At 46.3% G+C, this 25,365-nt stretch overlaps 1 protein-coding gene across 3 annotated transcripts in view; it reads left to right on the top strand.

Annotated features, from left to right (window-relative positions):
- Positions 1-25,365, top strand: part of LOC147607256 (transcription factor LRL3-like) — a 77,318-nt gene that overhangs the window by 35,261 nt on the left and 16,692 nt on the right. For 2 of the 3 annotated variants that reach the window (XM_086790874.1, XM_086790875.1), the window contains exons 2-4: positions 1,386-1,448; positions 1,561-1,716; positions 1,865-1,930. In XM_086790874.1, coding sequence (XP_086647000.1) covers positions 1,585-1,716; positions 1,865-1,930 — 198 coding nt within the window. In that variant the 5' untranslated portion in view covers positions 1,386-1,448; positions 1,561-1,584. The remainder of the gene's footprint in view (positions 1-1,385; positions 1,449-1,560; positions 1,717-1,864; positions 1,931-25,365) is intronic. The other variant, XM_086790877.1, reaches the window with a different exon arrangement.

Below are 25,365 nucleotides of genomic sequence, written 5' to 3'. Positions count from 1 at the left end.
TTAGTGCAGTAGGCTCAAGCTTGAACAAGAATAGTAAACCCTAGCTTTGATGTGTAACCCTAACCCTAATCAAGCTCTGATACCAATGTTGGGTAGGAGGGCAGCTAGCCTGCACACACACACGTGAGTGCTGGAAAAGATGTACTCAATAATGATAAGATGAAAGTACAAAGGATGAGTACTAAAGTACTCTAGGGCACACAAGAGTGTGTTCCCACAGGGAAAAAATCCTTGTCCAGTCAGGGTAAAACGTGTTCACACCATAAACGGGCCAGGGGGTAGAGTGGATTCACACCATAAACGGGCCAGGGGGGCACGACCAACACCGGGGCTGCGTCCAAACTCTAGAAGATGCCAAGGATCTTGTCTCCTGAGAGCCAAAATCAACTCCTCCCAAGGCGGGTACTCTATACCAAATACAGTAGCCATGCCACCTCTGAGTTTGTCCTTTGTCGACTCTAGCATGTTTGAATCCCCACCCATACACCAGAAATCCGCCTGTGGCAAGGACTGATGAACAATACTCCAGAAGGTGGCCCTACTTGTTGCAGTGTTCGGCGTGTACATTCAGGAAGCCCACACAATTCTCTCCAATTCTGATGGTCACGCACTGAGCTCGTATAGTGACAATGGTGCCTGAGTCGACCACTACCCTGTGTCCCGGAGGGGCCAAAAGAGTGAGTGACTCCTGCCCTGCAAGATCTTCCCATAGGTGCTCCTGAATGAAGAGAATGTCACGCCCACCCTTGTGAGGCATGCATTGCATAAATATGAGCTATTGATTTAGTGAAGATGCTTATAAAATTGTACATTGTTGAGTAGCATACCAACCCAACTTTTGCCGAAGGAGTACAGAATCTCCATATGTCTATAGATGAGCATGAAAGAGAGGATTCATGTTTGTGAAAGACAGCCCAAAAGGGTGTATTTACTAGCTTAGATTTAGTATGACAGCTAGCAAGTAGTTTAACGAACTTAAAACACATGCAAGTGTTTTGCTATGCAGGCACCTCTGGTAAATCACAATAGAGACCATAAGAACTGGGCTAGTCCACTTCTTAGGATGTCTTTTGCTTCTTAGCATGCGTCAACGCACTACATGGAGACTCCACTCTAATAACAAGCCACATAAATCAGAAGTCAACTTTATAAATCAAAGCTAATCTGGAATCCAGAACTGGATCTTGCCCTCCCTTGCCACACATATCACAAGAAAAATTGATTGTATAAAGAAAGTTTGAAGGCCCAAGGTTGCCTACATGAGGTTAGAGGAAGTTCATAAACGAAAGAGCACTTGTTTTGTTGTGTTTACCGTGTACAACTACTAATGTTCAACCATATTGCATAGTTTAATGACTGTTATATCTGTGATTACTTTTTTGCAGTATGTGGTGAACATTCAAGCAACATCTGTGAGAAATTTAACCCTTGGACAAATAGAACAGCAGGTCAGTCAGCACTCTTATTGAGTGAGGCGACATGTGCATGCATGATAAGGAGACTTTCCTTACATGTCTGTAGTAGTTGGTGCTGACATCTCACTTGAAGTTATTATGACAGATGCAGTAAGGTCAAGGTATTTCAATGTCACCATACGATAATCACACGGGTTTGGCACAATCTCAAGGTGCTGTCGGAGTTGTTACTGGGGCGCCCAAACCTCGTGTTAGAGCACGTCGGGGTCAAGCAACAGATCCTCACAGTATAGCTGAGCGGGTCTGTAATTACCATCTTTTCCTTGTTTATTACTTTTTTTCTAAGAAATGCTGCTTGATGTTGATGCTGCATGTTCCTTTCAACTTATTTTTCTGCATTGCTTTGTGTCTACACTCTCATGATTTGCTGGAACTGCTGATGGGTGTAGCTTCGTCGTGAAAGGATAGCAGAAAGAATGAAGGCACTACAAGAATTAGTTCCCAATTCTAATAAGGTAGATGCCATATCTTTTTCAAAAATATCAATTAGTATTTATGACTGCTTTTCATGGCATTTTAGAATTAGGAAAGAGTTCATGGTCATGCTTTTGATGTCTTGTTCATGCTTGTTTTGTGTGTGCGCATGTTGGGAGGGTTGGGCAGCGGGCCACTGGGGCCGCGGGGGGGGGGGGGGGGGGGGGGGGGGGGCGGCGGGGGGTATTGCCTCTCTATTAAGTGAGCTGAATTTGACTCTATTCAGCCTCCCTCCCGTTTTTGAACTTGACACTTTTTGCAGGGAAATTTGAAAGTCAGCATATTAGGAGCAGACTGCCCTCAAGAAAGAGAGTGGGGATGAGCTTGACTCTATTCAGCCTCTCCTCCTGTTTTTGTACTTGACATCTCTTGCAGGTCAATCTGAAACTCAGCACATTAGGAGCAGACTTCCTTCAAGGAAGAGAGTGGTGATGAGCTTTTGAAGGACTAGCTCAATTACTTCACAAAGGAGGGCTCCTTGGCGACCTTGAGTGTCCCACTGTGAAGGCCAAAGTGTAGCACCTGCAGATCGTTGAGATACTCTTGTCACACCAAGGTGCATGTAGGGCAGTTTCACAGTGATAGGTGCAAGTGCTTTGGATGGAGACAAGAGGGTTATACATGAGGGCACTTCACTCACTCGTTGACAATGCATGGGAGTCCAAGGGCACCAGACAAGAGAGAGGAGCTGTGATAGGTGCAAGTGCTTTGGATGGAGACAAGAGGGTTATAAATGCGGGCACTTCACTCACTCCTTGACAATGCATGGGAGTCCAGGGGCACCAGACAAGAGGGGAGCTGTGGGTCTCACTCTTTGTTAATTCACCTAGTCAAAGGAGGTCAAGCAGCAATACACTTGTTGACAAGGGGACATGGAGGAAACCACACCAAGACACTTCGCTCACTCCAGCACATTCCTCAGGAGTCCAGGGCAATAGATGAGATGTGTCCTACTCTTGGGAAGTATGCCGAGTCACAGGAGGTCAACCAACAATCCTCTTTTATGTTTTTTTCCCTCCATGGCTGGCCGCTTCGGAGTGAAACTACCTCATACAAGAGAGGTGGGGGAATAGCCACACCGGCAGACTGTAATGCCAAGTAATCTAGCTGGCCCAAAGAGTGAGAAAGGGACCCATGCGCCATGTGCGCAAAGCGGCCTCTCGCCATTTGTGCATGCGATCCAGCTTGCCCTGAAGCTTCCCCCACCACTGACCGCAAGGGGTATGAATGATGTCAGTCCAAATGGAGCGGATGGACTCTTCTGGGAGGGGTGAGAGTTCCTCCGATAGCCTCACTGTAACAGGCCAGCCAGATATGCCCTGTAGCTGTGGTGTTACTGATCTCTAACCTTGGGCTGGTGCTCGGAGACCAGGGCCCTACCAACCTTTCGGGTATGGGGGCTGTATCAATCCTGGCGTGAGAGTGTCACATGCACACTCTCCTGAGTGTGACGTGGACATGCTTCTACCCATTGGCCAGCTCAAAGGTCGAGTACGTGGCTGGATTCATGTATTTGTAAGGGCTATTGTGTGAGTTCATTGTAATATTGTCCGGGCGCTCAATGAACATCTATGTGTGGAGAGAGGTTTTGGGTTATTGTGTGAACACACTCAATGAACCCACTATTGGGCACTGATGACGTTAGTGGGGATGTCGTAGTATCTAGTCCATACTATGCATAATGGAGTTGATAGTTATATTGTCATGTGCACAGTGGGTATCTACCATGTGCTATACGCATGCAAGACTAGTTTCGAGGCTTGGGGAAGCTTGGAACTAGGCAGGCTGATTGACGAGCTGAGTTAGGGATATACTAACGGGCGGGCACCCAAGTATGGACGGGTGGGCGGCCAAGTGTGGACGCCCGATGACCGGCCAAGAGCCTATAAAAGGGTGGCCAAGGTTAGTTATTGTAATATAGAGAGTCTCGCGAGTTTGTGAGAGCTCTATGGTCTTGGAGCCTGGATCTAGTGCAAACGTGCACCTGCTTTATGCAGCCGAGGCCGGCAGCAATCTCGAGGCCCACGAGGGCAGCTTCGTGGCGGTATGGGACGTCGCGAGGAGGAGATTGGTCAGTACGTCAACCTAGTTAGCTCAGCTCGTGGCTCGGTGGGAACAGCCAAGACTGCGGGCTCGCCCACGGCTGTCATGGTTGGGAGGTGAGTCAGGCCTGCACCCCCTTGCTTGTTTGTTTGTTCGTTTGTTTGCAGGATTCGAGTTTCGAACCAAGATCGATCACGAGGGGATCCGTGGGGATTTGACAGTGGTATCAGAGCATACCTCGTGAACGAGCAAGTCGGTAGGTAGAGAAGAAGAGGTCGAAGAACGGTATGTGTTACAAAAGCTTGCTGTTTTTTCTGTGCATACTGCAGTTTTCAGATTTTGTATGTGTTTTTTCTTCATCAAAGAAACCCATGTTGATGGGAGATGGTAGGATTAGTAAGGGTTGATTGCTTTGCAAAGAAGGGGAGTCGTGTTGTGCAGTCACATGAGAGAAAACAGAAAAAAAAAGAAAAAAGCATGATGATTTTCGTTGCTTTTTTCAGCACGTGAGCGAAGGAGAGCAGCGTTTGAGAAGGTGGCATGTTAGTGGGATTTGCACGCTGGCAGGCTGGACAGGTGTCGCTGGTGTTGGGCTATAGGCGGCTGCAGGCACCTTAGGCCCGCGCAGCCAGGCGGCCAAGGCAGCTTGTGCAGCCAGCCCAGCCAGCGCTGGAGCACCTACGCCAGGCAGCTAGGCCAGCGCTTACACCAGCCACGCTAGCCACGCCTTGTAGGCGGCCAGCGCAGATACCACATCCGGCTGGCGCAGGCGCATGCAGGCTGGTGCGACAGTTCTGGCGCCAGCAGCCATGACGACAGCAGCATCGGCCAGCTCCCCACGTCAGCAGCAAGCGCCGGCTAATCCAGGAGGTTGAGAAAAAAAAAAAACATAAGGAAAGTATTCTTTTTTAGTGCATTCGTTTTTTAAAAAAAAAAGGGAGTTTAAATTTTTTTTAAAAAAAAAGGTTTAAAAGTCCTCCCCTCTCTAAGGTTTCCAAGGTTTTTATTTTTTTTAAGACAAGAGAATATATATATCCATATATATATATATATATATATATTAAAAAATATATATATATATATTTATTCACGAAAAAAAAAGCACAAAAGCTAAAGCAAAAGCTAAGCCTAGCTTTTCGAGTTTTTTTTGGCTTTTGGGAAACCTTTATAAACCCCCTCACGTGGGCTTCTTGCCACACATCTCTCAAGTTCTCAAGTTCTCGAGTTCTCAAGTTCTCAAGTTTTCAAGCTCTCAAGCTCTCGAGTTCGCTCGCACTTTCATTGTGCAAAGATCGAATTTTCTCTCCACGTACCCTCTTCACGATGTCGACCCAAGAATCAGAGTTGGAGCCCCTCGTGGAACGCGAAGGCTTGCCGGCTACGGAAGGCACTGATGCCGATCTTTTTGACGAGTTTGTGTCAAAATCAGATTTCCAAGAGTTCAAAGTAGCTCTCGAAGCTTCTTCGACGGAACGTCAGGCACAAATCGCAGCCCAGATGCAGGCTTTGCAGAACTCCATCGCTCTATTGACCACTACCCTCTCTACTTTCTCGGGAATGGATACCTTGGCTTCTGCTTTAGGCCCCAACATTACTCCGGAACCGTTCGGGGGCGAGCAAAAGCAGAGAACCAAGGAGATCGTGGACACTTGGCTACACAAGTGGCAAGTTCACTTTCAGTTTCATCCATATGATGATGGAAAGAAGATACAGTTAGCAGCAGGTTTCCTGTCCGGCAAAGCTTTGCTTTGGTGGAAGGAACTAAACCCAAAGCCAACGACTTGGGCACAATTCGAAGACATTTTCAAGAAAGAATTCCTCAAGAAAGAGGATGATTATGATGTTGTTGCCCGGTTTTCAGCTTCGACCATGACCTCGCAGCACCTCACTTATGAGGTCTACCTCCAGAAGTTTCGTGACTTGCAGATGAAAGCTACAAAGATGGATCCCACTACTCTTTTGGGATTTTTCGTAGCTGGTTTACCAGACTCGTACCGATTACAGGTTAAAAATAACAAATGCAAAACATTGGACGAGGCCATTCATTCAGCTCGTATCTATGATGATACGATGGTCTCTTCCAAGTCGAAACCCGTTACCGAGCAGGGGAACAAGCATAAAAGAAAGTTCTCCACACCTATGGCTAACACGACTGAAGGCAAGTCTTCGGACCAACCTTCGAAGAATACAAGTTCGACACCAGCGAAGAAGAAACGACTTCTTAGGGCTTTGAAGCTCAAGAAGGAAGGACGTTGTTTTATTTGCGAAGAAAAAGGACACATGCGTAACGAGTGCCCAAAGAAAAAGGGTACCAAGTCAAATGCAGGACCCAAGCCAAAGGCAGCTAACCAGTTGTCGTTGACAGGTACGTCAATTACTGTACTTTCTCGCCCTAGTACTTGTTCTGATTGTCTGTTCAATTCTAAAGTATTTGGCATGCATGATCTTCTCCGAGTTTATGGAGAAGTGAATGGCCATAAAATTCACATTCTGTTAGACCCTGACAGTTCGCATAACTTTGTTAACTACAAACTTGTGCAGAAATTGAGTCTTGATACGACACTCAGCGACCATATCTATGAGGTACGTCTACCTGCGGGAAGACAAGTTTGGGATCGCAAGGTGGAGATGCTTCCAATCCAGATTCAGGACTACAAAGATACTCTGGAATGCTATGTTATGCATCTGGAAAATGTAGACTTGTTATTAGGGATTGAGTGGTTTAAGACTCTTGATGTCCAGATAGATTAGTCTAGTCATATTTTTTCTTTTCAGCATAGGGACACCAAGTATAGTATTTTAGGTGATTGTATCCATCCCTCTCAGGGACCTCTTGTAAATACTATTGATTTTGGAAATATAATGGATTCTTCTTTGTATACCGCTTTCCATTGTGTATTGATTCCACTTTCTTCTTTTCTCATCCCTTCCATGAATGTGAATGAATTAAGTGTGTTTGAAAGCAATTTTGCATATAACAGTACTAAGCATACGAGTACAGGGTTTAGTCCTTTCATGCTTATGTACGGTTTTCAACCAAGATCACCTGTTACAGTAGGATTCTCAGGACTTCAGCATGATGCAGCAGGTAATTTTTTGCAAAGATATGCAGGAAATGTTACAAGTTGCAAAGGAATCTATTAGAAGTGCTCAAGACCGAGACAGGTTTTATTCTAATAGACATCGTTCACCTAGAGAGTTCTCTGAAGGAACGATGGTGTATTTGCGAGTTCCGAAAGATTCCGAGACTTTACGGACAGGTAGATCTCCGAAATTATCCCCTAGATTCTGTGGACCATTTCGTGTTACACGACGGATTGGTTCAGTTGCATATGAATTGGATTTGCCTTCTCATGTGAAAGTTCATCCTGTATTTCATGTCAGTAGACTTAAGGAAGTACTGGGTGGAGCAGATCAATTAGTTACTCCTCAAGAAATTATAGATGTCCAAGACATGACATTTGTTCCGCACGAACCTGAAAAGATTCTTGGATTTCGTGAACGAAGATTGCGTCATACGCTTATCACGGAATACAAGATCAAGTGGAAGGATCGTGTTGAGGAGGACGCTACATGGGAGACATTGACTGCTCTTCAGAGAGATTACCCTGGCTTTTTAGTGAGCTCAGGAGTGAGCTCTTAGAGGAAGGGGAGTATGTCATGTGCACAGTGGGTATCTACCGTGTGCTATACGCATGCAAGACTAGTTTCGAGGCTTGGGGAAGCTTGGAACTAGGCAAGCTGATTGACGAGCTGAGTTAGGGATATACTAACGGGCGGGCACCCAAGTATGGACGGGTGGGCGGCCAAGTGTGGATGCCCGATGACCGGCCAAGAGCCTATAAAAGGGTGGCCAAGGTTAGTTATTGTAATATAGAGAGTCTCGCGAGTTTGTGAGAGCTCTATGGTCTTGGAGCCTGGATCTAGTGCAGACGTGCACCTGCTTTATGCAGCCGAGGCCGGCAGCAATCTCGAGGCCCACGAGGGCAGCTTCGTGGCGGTATGGGACGTCGCGAGGAGGAGATTGGTCGGTACGTCAACCTAGTTAGCTCAGCTCGTGGCTCGGTGGGGACAGCCAAGACTGTGGGCTCGCCCACGGCTGTCATGGTTGGGAGGTGAGTCAGGCCTGCACCCCCTTGCTTGTTTGTTTGTTCGTTTGTTTGCAGGATTCGAGTTTCGAACCAAGATCGATCATGAGGGGATCCGTGGGGATTTGACATATATAGTCTTGTGGGTTGACTACCATGAGTATATAACATGCACGTTCCTAAAAGGTGAATTTGTTCATGGATTCATCTAGGTATATATATATATTATTATTAGGATTGGTAGGGTTGACTTTCGAGCTCCATGTACAAGAGAGGTGCAAAGTCTGCTCCTGGCTGTTTTGTCCCTCGCCGAACATAAGGAAGTATCACTGTTGATGGTTTAATAGGGACTATGTGCACTATTATATGAGTGGCCACCCAAGCTAAAGAAAAAAAAACATATAATGCTTTTTTCCCTTAAAAAAACTGGGCGCCTCTTTCTAGAACTCCTCACCAAGTTCTCTCTTTTTTAGAAGGTTTCCCTAAAAAAACAATATGCTGTTTTGTTTTAATACTTTTATAGGACATGCAACACCCCCCCCCCCCCCCCCCCCGGGCGGCCCCCCGGGGCGCATCCCCAAAAAAAAAACTGTGCGCCTTTTCTGTCTGCCTAGTGGTCCCTCTGTTGGCCGCCTGGTTGTTCCTCTCTCTGCTGTGCCAACAGCCTGGCTGTTTTGCTGCATCAACCTGGTCCTGTGCTGCTGCACCAACCAGTCCCATGCTGTGCTTATGAACCTACAGCCCTGCTGGCGCCCCCCCGGGGTGCATCCCCCAAAAAAAACTGTGCGCCTTTTCTGTCTGCCTAGTGGTCCCTCTGTTGGCCGCCTGGTTGTTCCTCTCTCTGCTGTGCCAACAGCCTGGCTGTTTGCTGCGCCAACCTGGTCCTGTGCTGCTGCACCAACCAGTCCCATGCTGTGCTTATGCACCTACAGCCCTGCTGTCCTGTTGTGCACAGGCTGAGTACAGTCCTTGGCTGCACACTTAGGTCACCCCGTGCCCATATGTTTCTTTACATGTCAAGGGTACCAAAACCCTAAAAACACAGCCCTCAAAGAGTCGAAGAGTTCCACAGTTTTCTGCACACCCCCTGAACGCTTGAGTCTCCTATTCCCCCCCTCGCAGAATCCACATACATCTACGTAGCAGTAACCGTTGAAAGCATACATCTTGCGAGACAAAAAAAATCAACTATGGTGCTGAGAGAAATCTGAGGGAATCTTGACACAAGATAAACCATGAAAGACATGCAAACCTTTGTATACTCCACGTTTAGATCACTCTGATACTACCAAGTGTAAGAGGCCTCCCAGGCTTGTATAACCAAGATCTCCTAAACACAGTCCAACACAAGATTAGAGAAGCCAAATGAAAGGGGTGTAGGCAAGCTCACCACCCAACCATATGGTCAATACTTCAATCCACCCCCGAGGTAGGGGCTAAGCTTCCGCTCCACAGATACATGCCAATCAACAGTGGCATCCCATACCACAAGGGCCTGTCCACAAGGGCCTGTCCAGATGTCCCGGGCTGCTGGCTGGTGGCACCTATGGCTGGGGAAACTGAAGAGAGGTGTTGATACCTGTCAAATCCCCATGGATCCCCTCGTGATCGATCTTGGTTCGAAACTCGAATCCTGCAAACAAACGAACAAACCAACAAGCAAGGGGGTGCAGGCCTGACTCACCTCCCAACCATGATAGCCGTGGGCAAGCCCACAGTCTTGGTTGTCCCCACCGAGCCACGAGCTGAGCTAACTAGGATGACGTACCGACCAATCTCCTCTTTGCGACGTCCCATACCGCCACGAAGCCGCCCTCGCGGGCCTCGAGATTGCTGTCGGCCTTGGCTGCATAAAGCAGGTGCACGTCTGCACTAGATCGAGGCTCCAAGATCATAGAGCTCTCACAAACTCGCGAGACTCTCTATAATACAATAACTAATCTTGGCCACCCTTTTATAGGCTCTTGGCCGGTCATCGGGCGTCCACACTTGGGTGCCCGCCCGTCCATACTTGGGTGCCCGCCCGTTAGTATTTCCCTAACTCAGCTCGTCAATCAGCCTGCCTAGTTCCAAGCTTCCCCAAGCCTCGAAACTAGTCTTGCATGCGTATAGCACACGGTAGATACACACTGTGCACATGACATACTCCCCTTCCTCTAAGAGCTCACTCCTGAGCTCACTAAAAAGCCAGGGATACACAATGGAAAGCGGTATACAAAGAAGAATTCATTATATTTCCAAAATCAATTGTATTTACAAGAGGTCCCTCAGAGAGATGGATACAATCACCTAAAATACTATACTTGGTGTCCCTATGTTGAAAAGAAAAAATATGACTAGACCAATCTATCTGGATGTCAAGAGTCTTAAACCACTCAATCCCTAATAAGAAGTCTACATTTTCGATACATAACATAGCATTCCAGAGTATCTTTATAGTCTTGAATCTGGATTGGAAGCATCTCCACCTTGCGATCCCATACTTGCCTTCCCGCAGTTAGGCGTACCTCATAGGTATGGTCGCTGAGTGTCGTATCAAGATTCAATTTCTGCACAAGTTTGTAGTTAACAAAGTTATGCGAACTGCTAGGGTCTAAAAGAATGTGAACCTTATGGCCACTCACTTCTCCATAAACTCGGAGAAGATCATGCGTGCCAAATACCTTAGAATTGAACAGACAATCAGAACAAGTACTACGGCGAGAAAGTACAGTAATTGACGTACCTGTCAAAGACAACTGGTTAGCTGCCTTTGGCTTGGGTCCTGCGTTTGACTTGGTACCCTTTTGCTTCGGGCACTCATTACGCATGTGTCCTTTTTCTTCGCAGATAAAACAACGTCCTTCCTTCTTGAGCTTTAAAGCCCTAAGGAGTCGTTTCTTCTTCGCTGGTGTCGAAGTGGCATTCTTCGAAGGTTGGTCCGAAGACTTTTCCTCTGTCGTGTTAGCCAGAGGTGCGGAGAACTTTCTTTTATGCTTGTTCCCCTGCTTGGTAACGGGTTTCGACTTGGAAGAGACCATCGTATCATCACAGATACGAGCTGAATGAATGGCCTCGTCCAATGTTTTACATTTGTTATTTTTAACCTGTAATCGGTACGAGTCTGGTAAACCAGCTACGAAAAACCCCAAAAGAGTAGTGGGATCCATCTTTGTAGCTTTCATCTGCAAGTCACGAAACTTCTGGAGGTAGACCTCATAAGTGAGGTGCTACGAGGTCATGGTCAAAGCTGAAAACCGGGCAACAACATCGTAATCATCCTCTTTCTTGAGGAATTCTTTCTTGAAAACGTCTTCAAATTGTGCCCAAGTCGTTGGCTTAGGGTTGAGTTCCTTCCACCAAAGCAAAGCTTTGCCGGACAGGAAACCTGCTGCTAACTGGATCTTCTTTCCATCATCATATGGATGAAACTGAAAGTGAACTTGCCACTTGTGTAGCCACGTGTCCACGATCTCCTTGGTTCGCTGCTTTTGCTCGCCCCCGAACGGTTCTGGAGTAATGTTGGGGCCTAAAGCTGAAGCCAAGGTATCCATACCCGAGAAAGTAGAGAGGGTAGTGGTCAATAGAGCGATGGAGTTCTGCAAAGCTTGCATCTGGGCTACGATTTGTGCGTGACGTTCCGTCGAAGAAGCTTCGAGAGCTACTTTGAACTCTTGGAAATCTGATTTTGACACAAAATCGTTAAAAAGATCGGCATCCGTACCTTCCATAGCCGGCAAGCCTTCGCGTTTCACGAGGGGCTCCAACTCTGATTCTTGGGTCGACATCGTGAAGAGGGGATGCGGCGAGAAAATTCGATGTTTGCACAATGAAAGTGCACGGGAACTTGAGAGCTTGAGAGCTTGAAAACTTGAGAACGTGAGAGATGTGTGGCAAGAAGCCCACTTGAGGGGGTTTATAAAGGTTTCCCATAAAAACTAAAAGCCCCCAAAAGCTATGCTTGGCTTTTCTTTGCTTTTGTGTTTTGTTTTGTTTTTCTTGAATATATATATATATATATATATATATATATATATATTCTAAAGTCTTAAAAAAATAAATAAAAAATAAACACTTTTAAACCTTGGAGAGGAGATGACTTTTAAATTTTTATAAAAAAATTTAAACTAAAAAAAAACGAAAGCTTGTAAAAAAAATGTAAGCTTTACTTCTGTTTTTTTTTTCCCTCTCCTGGATTAGCCCATCGGTGAGCTGCTGCTGACGTCACCTGCATAGCTGCTTTCGCTAGCTCTCTTGCCGGCGTCACGCCAGCCTGCCGTCGGCTGCCATCGTCAGCTGCGCTTCCGCCAGAGTGTTCTTACCAACCATCGCCTGGGCGCTGCCTAGGTTGGCTGCGCATGCCTGGCTTGGGCGCTCCCTGGTTGGAGCGCTTGCGTAGGCCTGGGCTGGCCTGGGCGCTGCCCGCCTAGCCTAGGCGCATACATGGGCTTGGCTGCTTGGCCGCCTGGCTTGGCAGGCCGCCTAGGCGCCTGGCCTAGCCTGTAGCTGCTGGTAGCCCATCGCCTACACCTACAACCGGTACATCAGTACCCAGCCGGCAATACAGACAACACACATGCGTGCTCTCTCTCTCACTCGTGCGCCAAAAAACAACGAAAAGCAAACATGTTTTTTCTCTTTCTTTTTTTTTCTGTTTCTCTCCCTGCAGTTTATGCGTATGCACAACAAACATGCCTCTTCTTTGCAAAGCAATCAACCCTACTTAGACTACCACCTCCCCAATCAACTTGGGTGTCTTTGATGAAGAAAAAAACACATACTAAATCTGAAATCTGCAGTATGCACAGAAAAAACAGCAAGCTTTTTTAACACATACCTTTCTTCGACCTCCTCTTCTCTACCTACCGACTTGCTCGTTCATGAGGTATGCTCTGGTACCACTGTCAAATCCCTAGGATCCCCTTGAGATCGATCTTGGTTCGAAACTCGAATCCTGCAAACAAACGAACAAACCAACAAGCAGGGGGATGCAGGCCTGACTCACCTCCCAACCATGACAGCCGTGGGCAAGCCCACAGTCTTGGCTGTCCCCACCGAGCCACGAGCTGAGCTAACTAGGATGACGTACCGACCAATCTCCTCCTCGCGACGTCCCATACAGCCATGAAGCTGCCCTCACGGGCCTCGAGACTGCTGTCGGCCTCGGCTGCATAAAGCAGGTGCACGTCTGCACTAGATCCAGGCTCCAAGACCATAGAGCTTGAATGGGAGAGATAGAATTAGGGTTAGAGTTCATTCATGTGTGGGAGACATACACAGAGAAGCAAGGGAGAGAGAGAGAGAGAGAGTTGTGGGGATAAGTCAACTCATGGGAATGAGTGTGTGACTCCCCTATCACACATGTATATTGCACTAGTACACATAGTGCACTTAGTACATTAAAAGTACTAAGTGTACTATGTACTATAACTTATGGGCTTGTACACACTATAAGGGTGGGCATAATGCCTTGCATATTGCTATGGCAACTACAGGTGAGAGCTCTTCATTGCTTCACATCAAGAAGCTTGAAGGTTCACATAACTATGATATTTGGCAAACCCAGTGCTATAATGTGTTGCTCCAGAAGAAGCAGCACAAGCCTATCAAAGAAAGGGGTGTAATGCCCGCTTCTCTTACTGCTGAAGAGTGGGAAGATATGGATGAGCTAGCAAGATCTACTATCATGTTGTCTGTGTCAGACTCATTACTTTTCAGCATTCGTGAAGAGAAGACAGCTTGGGGAATGTGGCAGAGATTGCAGGACTTGTATGTAGTGTTCGGGACTGTAAAAGTCTGATATTCACTCATTTATACAGCCAGGAGAGCATTTTATTGCTACTGTACCTGCTGGTACAGATTTGGCACAGCTTTGTGCAGGTTTTGGCATGGCTGTACACTGATTTGAGTGAGGAAAAGGTTCAATTTCAGCTGCTGTACTTGTCGGTACAGGTTTGGTACATCATAGGTGAGCACTTAGTACTGCTGTACAGTACTTTGGAAGGGCAACAGAGCACATTTAAGGTGCTGTCCAAAATCTGCAGCAACCAGATTTTGGTGTTTTCTCCCACTGTATGTGATGAAAACACCAAAATCTGGTTGCTGCAGATTTTGGACAGCACCTTAAATGTGCTCTGTTGCCCTTCCAAAGTACTGTACAGCAGTACTAAGTGCTCACCTATGATGTACCAAACCTGTACCGGCAAGTACAGCAGCTGAAATTGAACCTTTTCCTCACTCAAATCAGTGTACAACCATGCCAAAACCTGCACAAAGCTGTGCCAAATCTGTACCAGGAGGTACAGTAGCAATAAATGCTCTCCTGGCTATATAAATGAGTGAAAATCAGACTTTTATAGTCCCGAACACTACATACAAGTCCTGCAATCTCTGCCACATTCCCCAAGCTGTCTTCTCTTCACGAATGCTGAAAAGTAATGAGTCTGACACAGACAACATGATAGTAGATCTTGCCAGCTCATCCATATCTTCCCACTCTTCAGCAGTAAGAGAAGCGGGCATTACACCCCTTTCTTTGATAGGCTTGTGCTGCTTCTTCTGGAGCAACACATTATAGCACTGGGTTTGCCAAATATCATAGTTATGTGAACCTTCAAGCTTCTTGATGTGAAGCAATGAAGAGCTCTCACCTGTGGTTGCCATAGCAATATGCAACCTGTCAATGCCTGACTCCCTGCAAAATGTGCAAACACTGCACCAAAAAGCACACAAAGTGCTCACAGTTATTCTCCCAAGCTTTATCTCCCACTGCGGAAGCACGAATGCAACTTTTCTCCCACTGTATGTGATGAAAACACCAAAATCTGGTTGCTGCAGATTTTGGACAGCACCTTAAATGTGCTCTGCTGCACATTCAAACTCCAGCCAGTAGCGTAACGAAGGGCAGGCGTGTCAAGCGCCTATTGCAACCAGGCGGACACGTAAGCCAAGGCGTAAGAGCTCCGTTGGTCGACCGCTGGCCAATAGGCGAAGGCCTTCATGCGTCGGGCGTTCAACTGGCCACTAGGCGAAAGCTTTCATGCGTCGGGCGTTCAAGCGCTACTAGGCGGAGGTGGCAACGTAAGAGCCGGCGGCATTCAGAATACGTGGGCTGCCCAACCAGGCGCAGCCAGTGTCGTCTGGTCCTTCGCCTGCCCAAACAGGGCCACGTCTGTGACCAGCCCAAGCCCCACTATAGCATCAGCATCAACATCAGCAAAAAGCGCCTCCCTCCTTTTTCTGCATCAGATTTCTGCAACAGCATCATCAGAAATTCAGCCTGCAAATCAGAGAAAAATCAAAAAATTACCTGAGGTACTTGTTTCAATTTTTTGGAATTTGCGTGTCCAATTTGCAATTGAGCAAGTACAATCATCAATTGAGCAGGTACAGGTGCCGAATTGCTTAATTTCTGAGCAAAATTGGCAAAATTGGGTGACATTGGTCACAATCAGGGTCAATTTGCAGGAATTGGTCACAATCAGGATCAATTTGCAGGAAATTGGTCACAATCAGGATCAATTTGCAGGAAATTGGATGTCGAAATTTGGGGCTTTTGATGTAATTGTGCAATTAAACACTCATACATGCTGTATGATGTGAGAAATCGCACATTTGGGCAAAATTGCAGCAAATTGCAGTGCAAATCAAGGGGCTTTTGTGCCGATTTGGTTGATTTGCATGCAGGCACTAGCAGTTGATGCTTCGGGCAATGTGTTGATGCCTGACAAGCACTCAATGTGCCTGTAAATCAAGGGGGTTTCATGTATTTGATGTATATGTGGCCAGGGGGAAGCATCGCGAACACTCTGGATGCCTTCATGTGCGTCAATGTACCATGTATGATCAGAAATTGATCTTAAATCAAGGGGCTTTTCAAGATTTTACGCTTGTTAAGCTTGGCAAAGCAGCATGCAAGACATTTATGCCTTGAATCCTCAGAAATCAGCTTGCAGTCAAAGGGCTTTTGCCCAATTTCTGTTCGGGACTGTTGTATGCAGTGTTCGGGACTGTAAAAGTCTGATTTTCACTCATTTGGACAGCCAGGATAGCATTTATTGCTACGGTACGGATTTGGTACAGTTTTGTACAAGTTTTGGCATGGCTGTACACTGATTTGAGTGAGGAAAAGGTTCAATTTCAGCTGCTGTACTTGTCGGTACAGGTTTGGTACATCATTTGTGAGCAATTGGTACTGTTGTACAGTACTTTGGAAGGGCAACAGAGCACATTTAAGGTGCTGTCCTAAATCTGCAGCAACCAGATTTTGGTGATTTCATCACATAAAGTGGGAGAAAAGTTGCATTCGTGATTCTGCAGTGGGAGATAAAGCTTGGGAGAACAACTGTGAGCACTTTGTGTGCTTTTGGTGCAGTGTTTGCACATTTTGCAGGGAGTCAGGCATTGACAGGTTGCATATTGCTATGGCAACCACGGGTGAGAGCTCTTCATTGCTTCACATCAAGAAGCTTGAAGGCTCACATAACTATGATATTTGGCAAACCCAGTGCTACAATGTGTTGCTCCAGAAGAAGCAGCACAAGCCTATCAAAGAAAGGGGTGTAAAGCCCGCTTCTCTTACTGCTGAAGAGTGGGAAGATATGGATGAGCTGGCAAGATCTACTATCATGTTGTCTGTGTCAGACTCATTACTTTTCAGCATTCGTGAAGAGAAGACTGCTTGGGGAATGTGGCAGAGATTGTAGGACTTGTATGCCCAACAAAGTGCCTCAAGCAAAGTGTATTGGTTGAAGAAACTCATAGGTCTTCAGATGAAGGAAGGGGCGTCTATGACAGTCCATCTAAATGAGTTTAATGGTATTGTCAGCCAGGTCATTAATCAAAAGTTGGCAATGGACGATGAGTTCAAAGCCACTTTTCTCTTATGCACTTTGCCAGAGAGTTGGGACACATTCAGGACAGCCACTAGTAATTCGCATGCTATGCTGTCATATGCAGATGTTGAGGGTGCTCTTCTTCAAGAAGAGATGAACAGGAAAAACAACTCTGTTGGAAAGTCCAATGCAATGAATGCACGTGGGAGATCCCAACAAAGGGGAAAAAGCCAAGAACGGGGAAGGAGCAAGTCTCGCTCCAAAAAGGATTTGGAATGCCATTATTGTGGCAAGAAGGGACACATTAAAAAGCAATGCTACAAATGGAAAAATGATCAAAAGGAAAAGGGAAAAGGCAAAGACAAAGAGAAAGATGAAGCCAAAGATGTAAAGCCAAAGGGCAAAAGTGGAGTCAAGATTGAAGAAATCAATGTGTCACATGCAGGTGGCAGTGAGGATGAGGTCCTATTTACGTCTTCACTTGATGCCCATTCACTTCTTACAGGTGGTCATGGTATGCACTCATGGATCATTGATTCAGGCGCCTCCTTTCATGTCACAGGTTGCAGAGACTTGTTTGTCAGGTATACTGCTGGCAATGAAGGAGTGGTTTATTTGGGTGATAACCATGCATGCAAGATTCTTGGCAGAGGTGATGTGAGGCTTGTGTTTTCAGATGGCTCACAGCTTATGCTCCATGATGTCAGGCATGTGCCTGAAATCAAGAAGAATCTGCTTTCTACTGGACAGCTTGATGATGCTGATTATGTTACTACATTTGGTCGTGGAAAGTGGAAAATTAGTAAGGGCTCACTGGTTGTTGTCAGAGGCTCTAAGGTGGACACTCTTTACTTTATGCATGCAAGGTGTTTGTCACCATGCTAATGTAAATGCAACCGAGCTGCCGGAAATTTCTGTGGCATAGCCGGTTGGGACACATGAATGTCAAAGGAATGGAGCAATTGTCTCATTTGGGTTACTTGCCTTCTCTAAAGTTTTCAAGTTTTCAGTTTTGTGAGCATTGTATATATGGCAGGCAACTGCAGTGCCCCCACAAGAAAGCTCTTGGACAGAAAGATGCTCAGTTAGAGCTTGTGCATACAGATGTATGTGAGATGCCTCAGCTTTCTTTGGGAGGGGCAAAATATTTTGTGTCTTTTATTGATGATGCCACACGCAAGGTGTGGGTCTATCCTCTTCGTTTGAAGAGTGATACATTCTCAGTGTTTCAGAAGTTTGTTGCTCATGTTGAGAATCAAACTGGCAAAACACTGAAGGCTTTGCGTTCTGACAATGGTGGAGAGTATATGTCCAAACAGTTTCAGGACTTTTGTGATGCTAAAGGCATCAAGAGGGAGCTCTCTACTCCTTATGATCCTCCACAAAACGGGACAGCAGAGAGGATGAACAGGACCATTCAGGAGAAGGTCCGTTCTATGTTGTCACATGCTGCGTTACCTCATGGTTTTTGGGCTGAAGCTGTTATGACAGCCGTTCACCTTATAAACAGGTCACCTAACACGAGGCTTGGTGGGAAAGTGCCAGAGGAAGTATGGACAGGGAAGCCTCCGTCATACAAGCACTTGAGAGTGTTTGGTTGCGTTGCGTACGTGCACATACGCAGGGAAATGCGCACCAAACTTGATCCTAAGTCTCACAAATGCATATTCCTAGGATATGGTGACAGAGGTGAAATGGGGTATAGACTTTGGGATCCCGTGAATAGAAAGATTATACGCAGCAATGATGTCATTTTTGATGAAACATGCATGTATAAGGAGCCTGCAAGGCAACAGGAGCCTGGCAGAGTCATCTTTGATGATGATGGACATCATGGACAACAACAAAGGGCTGTAAATCAGCCATTATAGCAGGAAAACCAGCCCTTAAATGGTGCTGAAAATGGTCCAAATGGACAGCCAGAGATGGCAGAAGATATCCCTATGGATATACCACAGTTAGAGGAGATACCGGGCATGATATTTCAGCCTTATGGCATGGAACAAGAGCCACCAATGGGTGATATGCAGGCTGGACAGCAACCTGCAAATGATGGTCATTGGGTACGGAGGTCCACTAGACCCTCCAGAGCCCCTGACAGGTTTGTTCCAGGGGTTGACTACTTGATGCTCACTGACTGTGGGGAGCCCTCATGTTATAAGGAGGCTTTACAGAGGGCAGACAAGGCTCTATGGGAGCGTGCCATGAAGTCAGAGATGGATTCTCTGCACAAAAATGGAACATGGAAGTTGGTGCATTTGCCTGCAGGCAAGAAGGTTTTGCCATGCAAGTGGGTTTACAGACTCAAAGTTGCACCTGATGCAAAGCCAAGATACAAAGCCAGGTTAGTGGCTAAGGGCTTCAAGCAGGAATATGGTGTGGACTTTGAGGAGATCTTCTCTCCAGTGGTCAAAATGACCACACTTAGAGCTGTATTAGCTTTGGTTGCGCATGATGATCTGGACTTGATTCAGATGGATGTGAAGGCTGCTTTTCTTCATGGTGATCTCCATGAGGAGATATATATGCAGCAGCCAGAGGGTTATGCAGTGAGTGGAAAGGAGAAGCTTGTATGCAAGCTGAAAAAGAGTCTTTATGGGCTCAAACAGGCACCAAGGGAATGGTATCACAAATTTGATACATTCATGAAATCCCAGAAATTCAGGAGAAGTGACATAGATCACTGCTTGTACACCAAGAAAGCTTTGGATGGCAGTCTATTGATCCTCATCTTGTATGTTGATGATATGTTGATTGCCGGGAAATCTCGTAAGGAGATGGATACCTTGAAGCAGAGGCTGCATCAAACCTTTGATATGAAGGATTTGGGTGATGCAAATCACATTTTGGGTATGCGGATACTTCGGGACAGAAATCAGCATGTGTTGTATTTGTCTCAGAAGGAATACATTGGCAAAGTTTTGCAGAGGTTCAATATGGACGGGGGGAAGAAGACTAGTACTCCTTTGCCTCCATATGTGAAACTCAGTGCTATGGACAGCTCACAGTCGGATAGAGACAGGGCTGATATGGCCAAGGTTCCGTATGCTTGAGCTTGTGGCAGTCTCATGTATGCCATGGTTGCTACTAGGCCGGACATTGCATTTGCAGTGGGAGTGGTTTCTAGATACATGGCCAACCCTGGCAAGAAGCATTGGGAAGCAGTGAAAGGTGTCATGAGATACCTGAAGGGCACACAAGATATGTGCATTTGTTTTGGCAAACAGGATGCATTAGTGCATGGTTACACGGATTCAGATTATGCCGGTCATCCAGATAACCGGAAGTCTACTACCGGTTATGTGTTTACATTCACAGGAGGTGCTGTGTCATGGATATCCAGGATGCAGAAGTGCACTGCCTTATCTACTACAGAGGCCGAGTATATTGCAGCCACAGAGGCTTGCAAGGAGGCATTATGGCTATCTCGGTTAGTGGTTGATTTGGGTTATACAGGGGATATTCCATTGTTGCATTGTGACAGTCAGAGTGCCATCCAGTTGGCAAAGAACCCTGTCTTTCATGCAAAGACAAAGCATGTGGATGTGAAGTATCACTTCATCAGAGAGGTGATAGAGAACAAGCAAATTCAGCTTGTGAAGATTCATACGGATGACAACCCGGCTGATCTGTTGACAAAGAGTTTGCCTCCGGAGCGATTTGCTCATTGCAGACACTTGATGGGCATTGGATGAGGCCAGTTTCAGCCTTGATATGGCCTTGTATATTATCATGTACATGCTGATTTTTCTTTTCCTTTACTTAAGGGCACTTTGCCTTTAAGTGGCAGGTTGTTGGGGTAAAGGCATTATGCCCATCCTTATAGTGTGTACAAGCCCATAAGTTATAGTACATAGTACACTTAGTACTTTTAATTTACTAAGTGCACTATGTGTACTAGTGCAATATACATGTGTGATAGGGGAGTCACACACTCATTCCCATGAGTTGACTTATCCCCACAACTCTCTCTCTCTCTCTCTCCCTTGCTTCTCTCTGTGTATGTCTCCCACATGAATTACTCTAATTCTTCATACTCCCACACAGAGCTCTCACAAACTCGCGAGACTCTCTATAATACAATAACTAACCTTGGCCACCCTTTTATAGGCTCTTGGCCGGTCATCGGGCGTCCACACTTGGCCGCCCGCCCGTCCATACTTGAATGCCCGCCCGTTAGTATTTCCCTAACTCAGCTCGTCAATCAGCCTGCCTAGTTCCAAGCTTCCCCAAGCCTCGAAACTAGTCTTGCATGCGTATAGCACACGGTAGATACACACTGTGCACATGACAATACCTCAGATGTATGACATCCTTTTTTCTTTGGTGCTCGAGTAACATACGTTCTCGACCGAGCTCTCGTTGGTGCTCCCGAGCGGCGAGTTCAGCCTGACGTTGGTCTTCTTTGATCTTGCGTTGGGCTTCCTCATAGTCCCATCTATTTGTTTTTTCTTGTTACTTTCTTGCTTCAGCTTTAGCTTTTTCTTCTTTTCTTCTTGCTTCAGCTTCAACTTTTTCTTCTCTTCGTCGAACCTCGTCTTCTCTTTTTTGTTGTTCCATCTGAAAGAAGAGGGAGATGTAGTCGGGGGTTGCTGGAGGAGGAGGAGGTCATGCTGATGTTGCCTCCAAGAGTTGGAGACGCTCTTCATAGTTCTGAGCCCTGAGTACAGCTATGCATAGTTGTCACGGTACGAAAATACGATATCATACGGGAATTTTCAGTATGATTTGAAATTTTGGGATATCGTACGATAAAATACGGTTTTTTAAATTAAAGAACACCTACAAACATAGACATTTTCAATTTGGAAGGGTAGAGTCTAGAGAAGTTGTTTCAAACCAAAATATCATTAAAAACAAGTTTGAAGTGACAAACAAAAGTACATAAAGCATAGAGGTGCGATGCGATCATGCGCGCTAGGCGCGAGTACAAAAAGAGAGGCTAGAGCCAAGGCCCAACGAGAGACTAGACAAAGGCATCACTATCAGAGCTCTCGTTGAAATCATCCTCATGAGAAGAGGACACATAAGTGGCCTCGCCGCCGAAGTCGTCATCGCTAAGAAGGTTGCCCTCATCATCGAACTCGGGCTCTCTAAGCTCATGTGAGAAGCCAAAGGGAGCATCCTCATCTGCAAGAGCGAGTGTGGAGCTACCCGAACCACGCCACACATAGGTATGCACTATGTCCCTGGAAGCACCACGAATTGTGCATCCATGGCTTCCTACTTGCACTCCTCTGTCACTACCTCCACGCCCACGACGAGTGCGAGTAGGTTGTCGATCAAACGACTCGAGCTCTCGATAGATCTTTGCATAGATCCTCTCCTCCTCCTCATCTTGCACTTTGTTTACACTCTCAAGAGTGCCCACTGTCCCCTGTGAGCTTGAATGTATCCACATTCACCTACATTGTACAATGATCAAGTGACAAGCAATGTATTAGAATTTAGTTTCAAATTTCAATAAACATTGAAGTTTGAAATTTGAATGCTTATAACTTATAACTTCTAAGTTGTAACTTATACCTGTCTCGCCGATTCCATCTTTTGCATTGCACGCACCATGCGCAAGTTAGCGCGGCAATACACTAGCAGCTCTAACTGTTGCGTGCTCAAGCGATTGCGTAACTTCGTGTGTACAAGTGAGTAGGAACTCCAGTTCCTCTCACATGCACCCGAAGAGCAATCCTGAGCTAGGATTCTCAAAGCCACCTTTTGGAGGCTTGAGAGCGCATACCCAAATGTCTCCCACCAAAAGAGGGGCTTCTCAAGGGATTCTCTCTTCCAATAGGTAGTAGATGCAAATGCGGCTCCTCCCCTTTGGTCATTGTAGCTTATGAGCTCCTCAAGGAACTTCCCATGGCGATCCTCCGGCAATGCTTTGGGCAAGTAAGCATCTCAGGCTTCAAGTAGCTCCACGTTGGTAAAGAAGGCGGGTGATTTGTAAGCCGGATGCAATAAAGCGGCAAGACCATGGATAGGCCTTCGCATCCACTTCCATCTCTTCTCTTCCATCTCTCCGAAGCACGCAACTCTGCTATGGCCTCTCTCATGAAGTGAATGAGAAGGCCCATGGTGGCTCCCTCCATGTCGGTCATCCGCAATACCCTATAGAAGAGCGTGACCACAATGACAATAGTGTGGACCGACTGCCAAAACTCCTCCTTTAGGCAAAGCCGTTGCATGGCTTTGGCCTCTGTTGATTCTCGCTCATCCCACTCATTCCACATTGTGGAGATCACTGTTTGGCGAAGGGAGGATTTCACATCATGGAGGCGTTGCAAGAGGAGCCACATGTAGGCGAAGTGTGTAGATGAAGGCTTCTTCAATTCCAACTTGCTATGTTCGCGGAACATGGCAAGCACCTTCACCTTTGTGGTGAAGAAGGTGACAATAGAGATAGCTTCGGTCATTACTTCCTTCATCCATACTAACTTGCCCATATCCTCCATGAGCAAGTCAATGCAATGGGAGACACTAGGTGTCCATACTATGGAGGGATAGTCCTCCTCGAGCAACTTCCCCATCCGATGGCAATTTGAAGTGTTGTCGGTGATGACTTGCACCACATTCTCCGATCCGACCTACATGTCACAATGCACATGAATGGATGCAATGAGCGTATGCGGTATGAGACTTCAGTCATGATATAGCCACATATGATCATATCACATATACTAAAGCTTAAACTTTAAAGTTTAAACTTTAAAGACTTGAGTGCAATTTGAAACTTACCTCCATGATGGCTTGCTTGATATGGCGATATATGAATGCACCCGATGTTTTCCTCCCCGCCTTTCCAGAATCCACGCCCCGCACAAAGTATGTGCCAAGAGGGCAAGAGACAAGTATGTTGATGATGCCTCTCTTCTTCCGGTCACTCCATCCGTCGCAGAGGATGCTACACCCATACTTGGACCATACCGCCCGCACCGGATTGAGAGATCTATCGATTCTCTCCCTCTCATCCACAAGCCTCTTCGTGCGCATGTCATGATAGGAGATGCCGGTCCATCCTTCACATGGGCCCACATTTGCAATGGCTTTCACCATTGACTTCCATTGATCTACCTTGAGCACATGGAATGAGAGATTGCACTCAATAATGGTGTGTGCAATCTCTATATCCGCTAGCTGTTGCTGTTCTCGGAGATAGAGAGAGAGAAGTTAGAAGATTCAAGAGATGGATAGGCTTGAGAGAGAGAGAGAGAGAGAGAGAGAGAGAGAGAGAGAGGCTTGAGAAAATGAGAGAGTGAGGCTTAAGTCCTTGAGGCTTGAGTCTTGACTCTTGAGAGAGAGCGCCTAAAGGCTTGAGAGAGAGAGGCTTGAGAGATGGCCTATGGGGGAGAGAGTGGCTTGAAAGTTGAGAGTTGAGAGAGAGAGAGAGGGGGGGGGGGGGGTTGATGGTCACTTGAGCAAGAGAGGGGGGGACTTGATGGTCACTTGAGTCTTGACTCTTGAGTAATGAGAGCCTTGAGAGAAGCTTAGGGGGTGGGCATTTTATAGGAATGTTCAATGGGCCAAGCAAAGGCTTTAACACATGTGACATGTCACATGGGCCACAAAGCAATCCGAAAACGGCCATAAAACAGCTACAAAACGGCTAAAAAATTGCGCAGGAAACGGGCAGCGCAACGGCTATAAACGGCCAATCGTACCGTACGACTCGTACTGTACGAACCAGTTCGTACCGGTATGAGAAACAACTATGCAGCTATGGTATGTGTGGTAGAAGGAAGAGCAAGGTCTCCTTCGGGAGAGACGTCTTCCTGTTGATGTGTACTCTCCTATGTAGACATGATGTTGACGTCAGTGGTTGTGCCGGAATGCAATCTGACCATCCAAGGATACCCTCACGCTAGGATGCGGTGTGTGTGGACAAGCTGAATCTGATACCAATGTAACATGGAGAAGAAGTATTCGTAATTAAGGATCCTGTCACACAAGTCTCACACCGCCTTCTGTATCCTGAGTTTCGCGAGTTTAGCAATCCACTTTTATGACTTATAACTTTAAGAGCTTTAGAGAGAGAGAGAGAGAGATAGATCTGTACACGGTATAGGGTCCCGAATTACCTACTGAAGGGTCCCCTATCTCGTTACCGGAATAGTATTTGCTTTATTACTTTGAAGAGAACGACTTTGGACTGACGATAAGCCAAACGCAAGATCTAGGAGGACGAAGAGTCGGGCTGAATTGTACACGCATAGTTGTCACGGTACGAAAATACGATACCGTATGGGAATTTTTGGTACGATATGAAATTTTCGGATACCGTACGATAAAATACGGTTTTTATTTTTTACACTTACAACCTATGGAGCTTCAAGCTTGAATGTGAGGGAAGGTTGGGAGGGGAGGAGTCTACAGTGCTTGAGGAACCAGAACATGGATATGTGTCTCTCCCGGTTGGATCTCCCGATTGTCTCCAAAAAAGAACCTGGATAGGTAATGCAATACCAAAGGTCTCCC

The sequence above is a fragment of the Cibotium barometz genome, chromosome 55, assembly GCF_041138505.1.
Source record: "Cibotium barometz isolate CiBa-2024 chromosome 55, ASM4113850v1, whole genome shotgun sequence".
Taxonomy (NCBI): Eukaryota; Viridiplantae; Streptophyta; class Polypodiopsida; order Cyatheales; family Cibotiaceae; genus Cibotium; species Cibotium barometz.
Note: the sequence above shows the minus strand (reverse complement) of the source record. Positions and strands in the feature narration are given on the sequence as shown.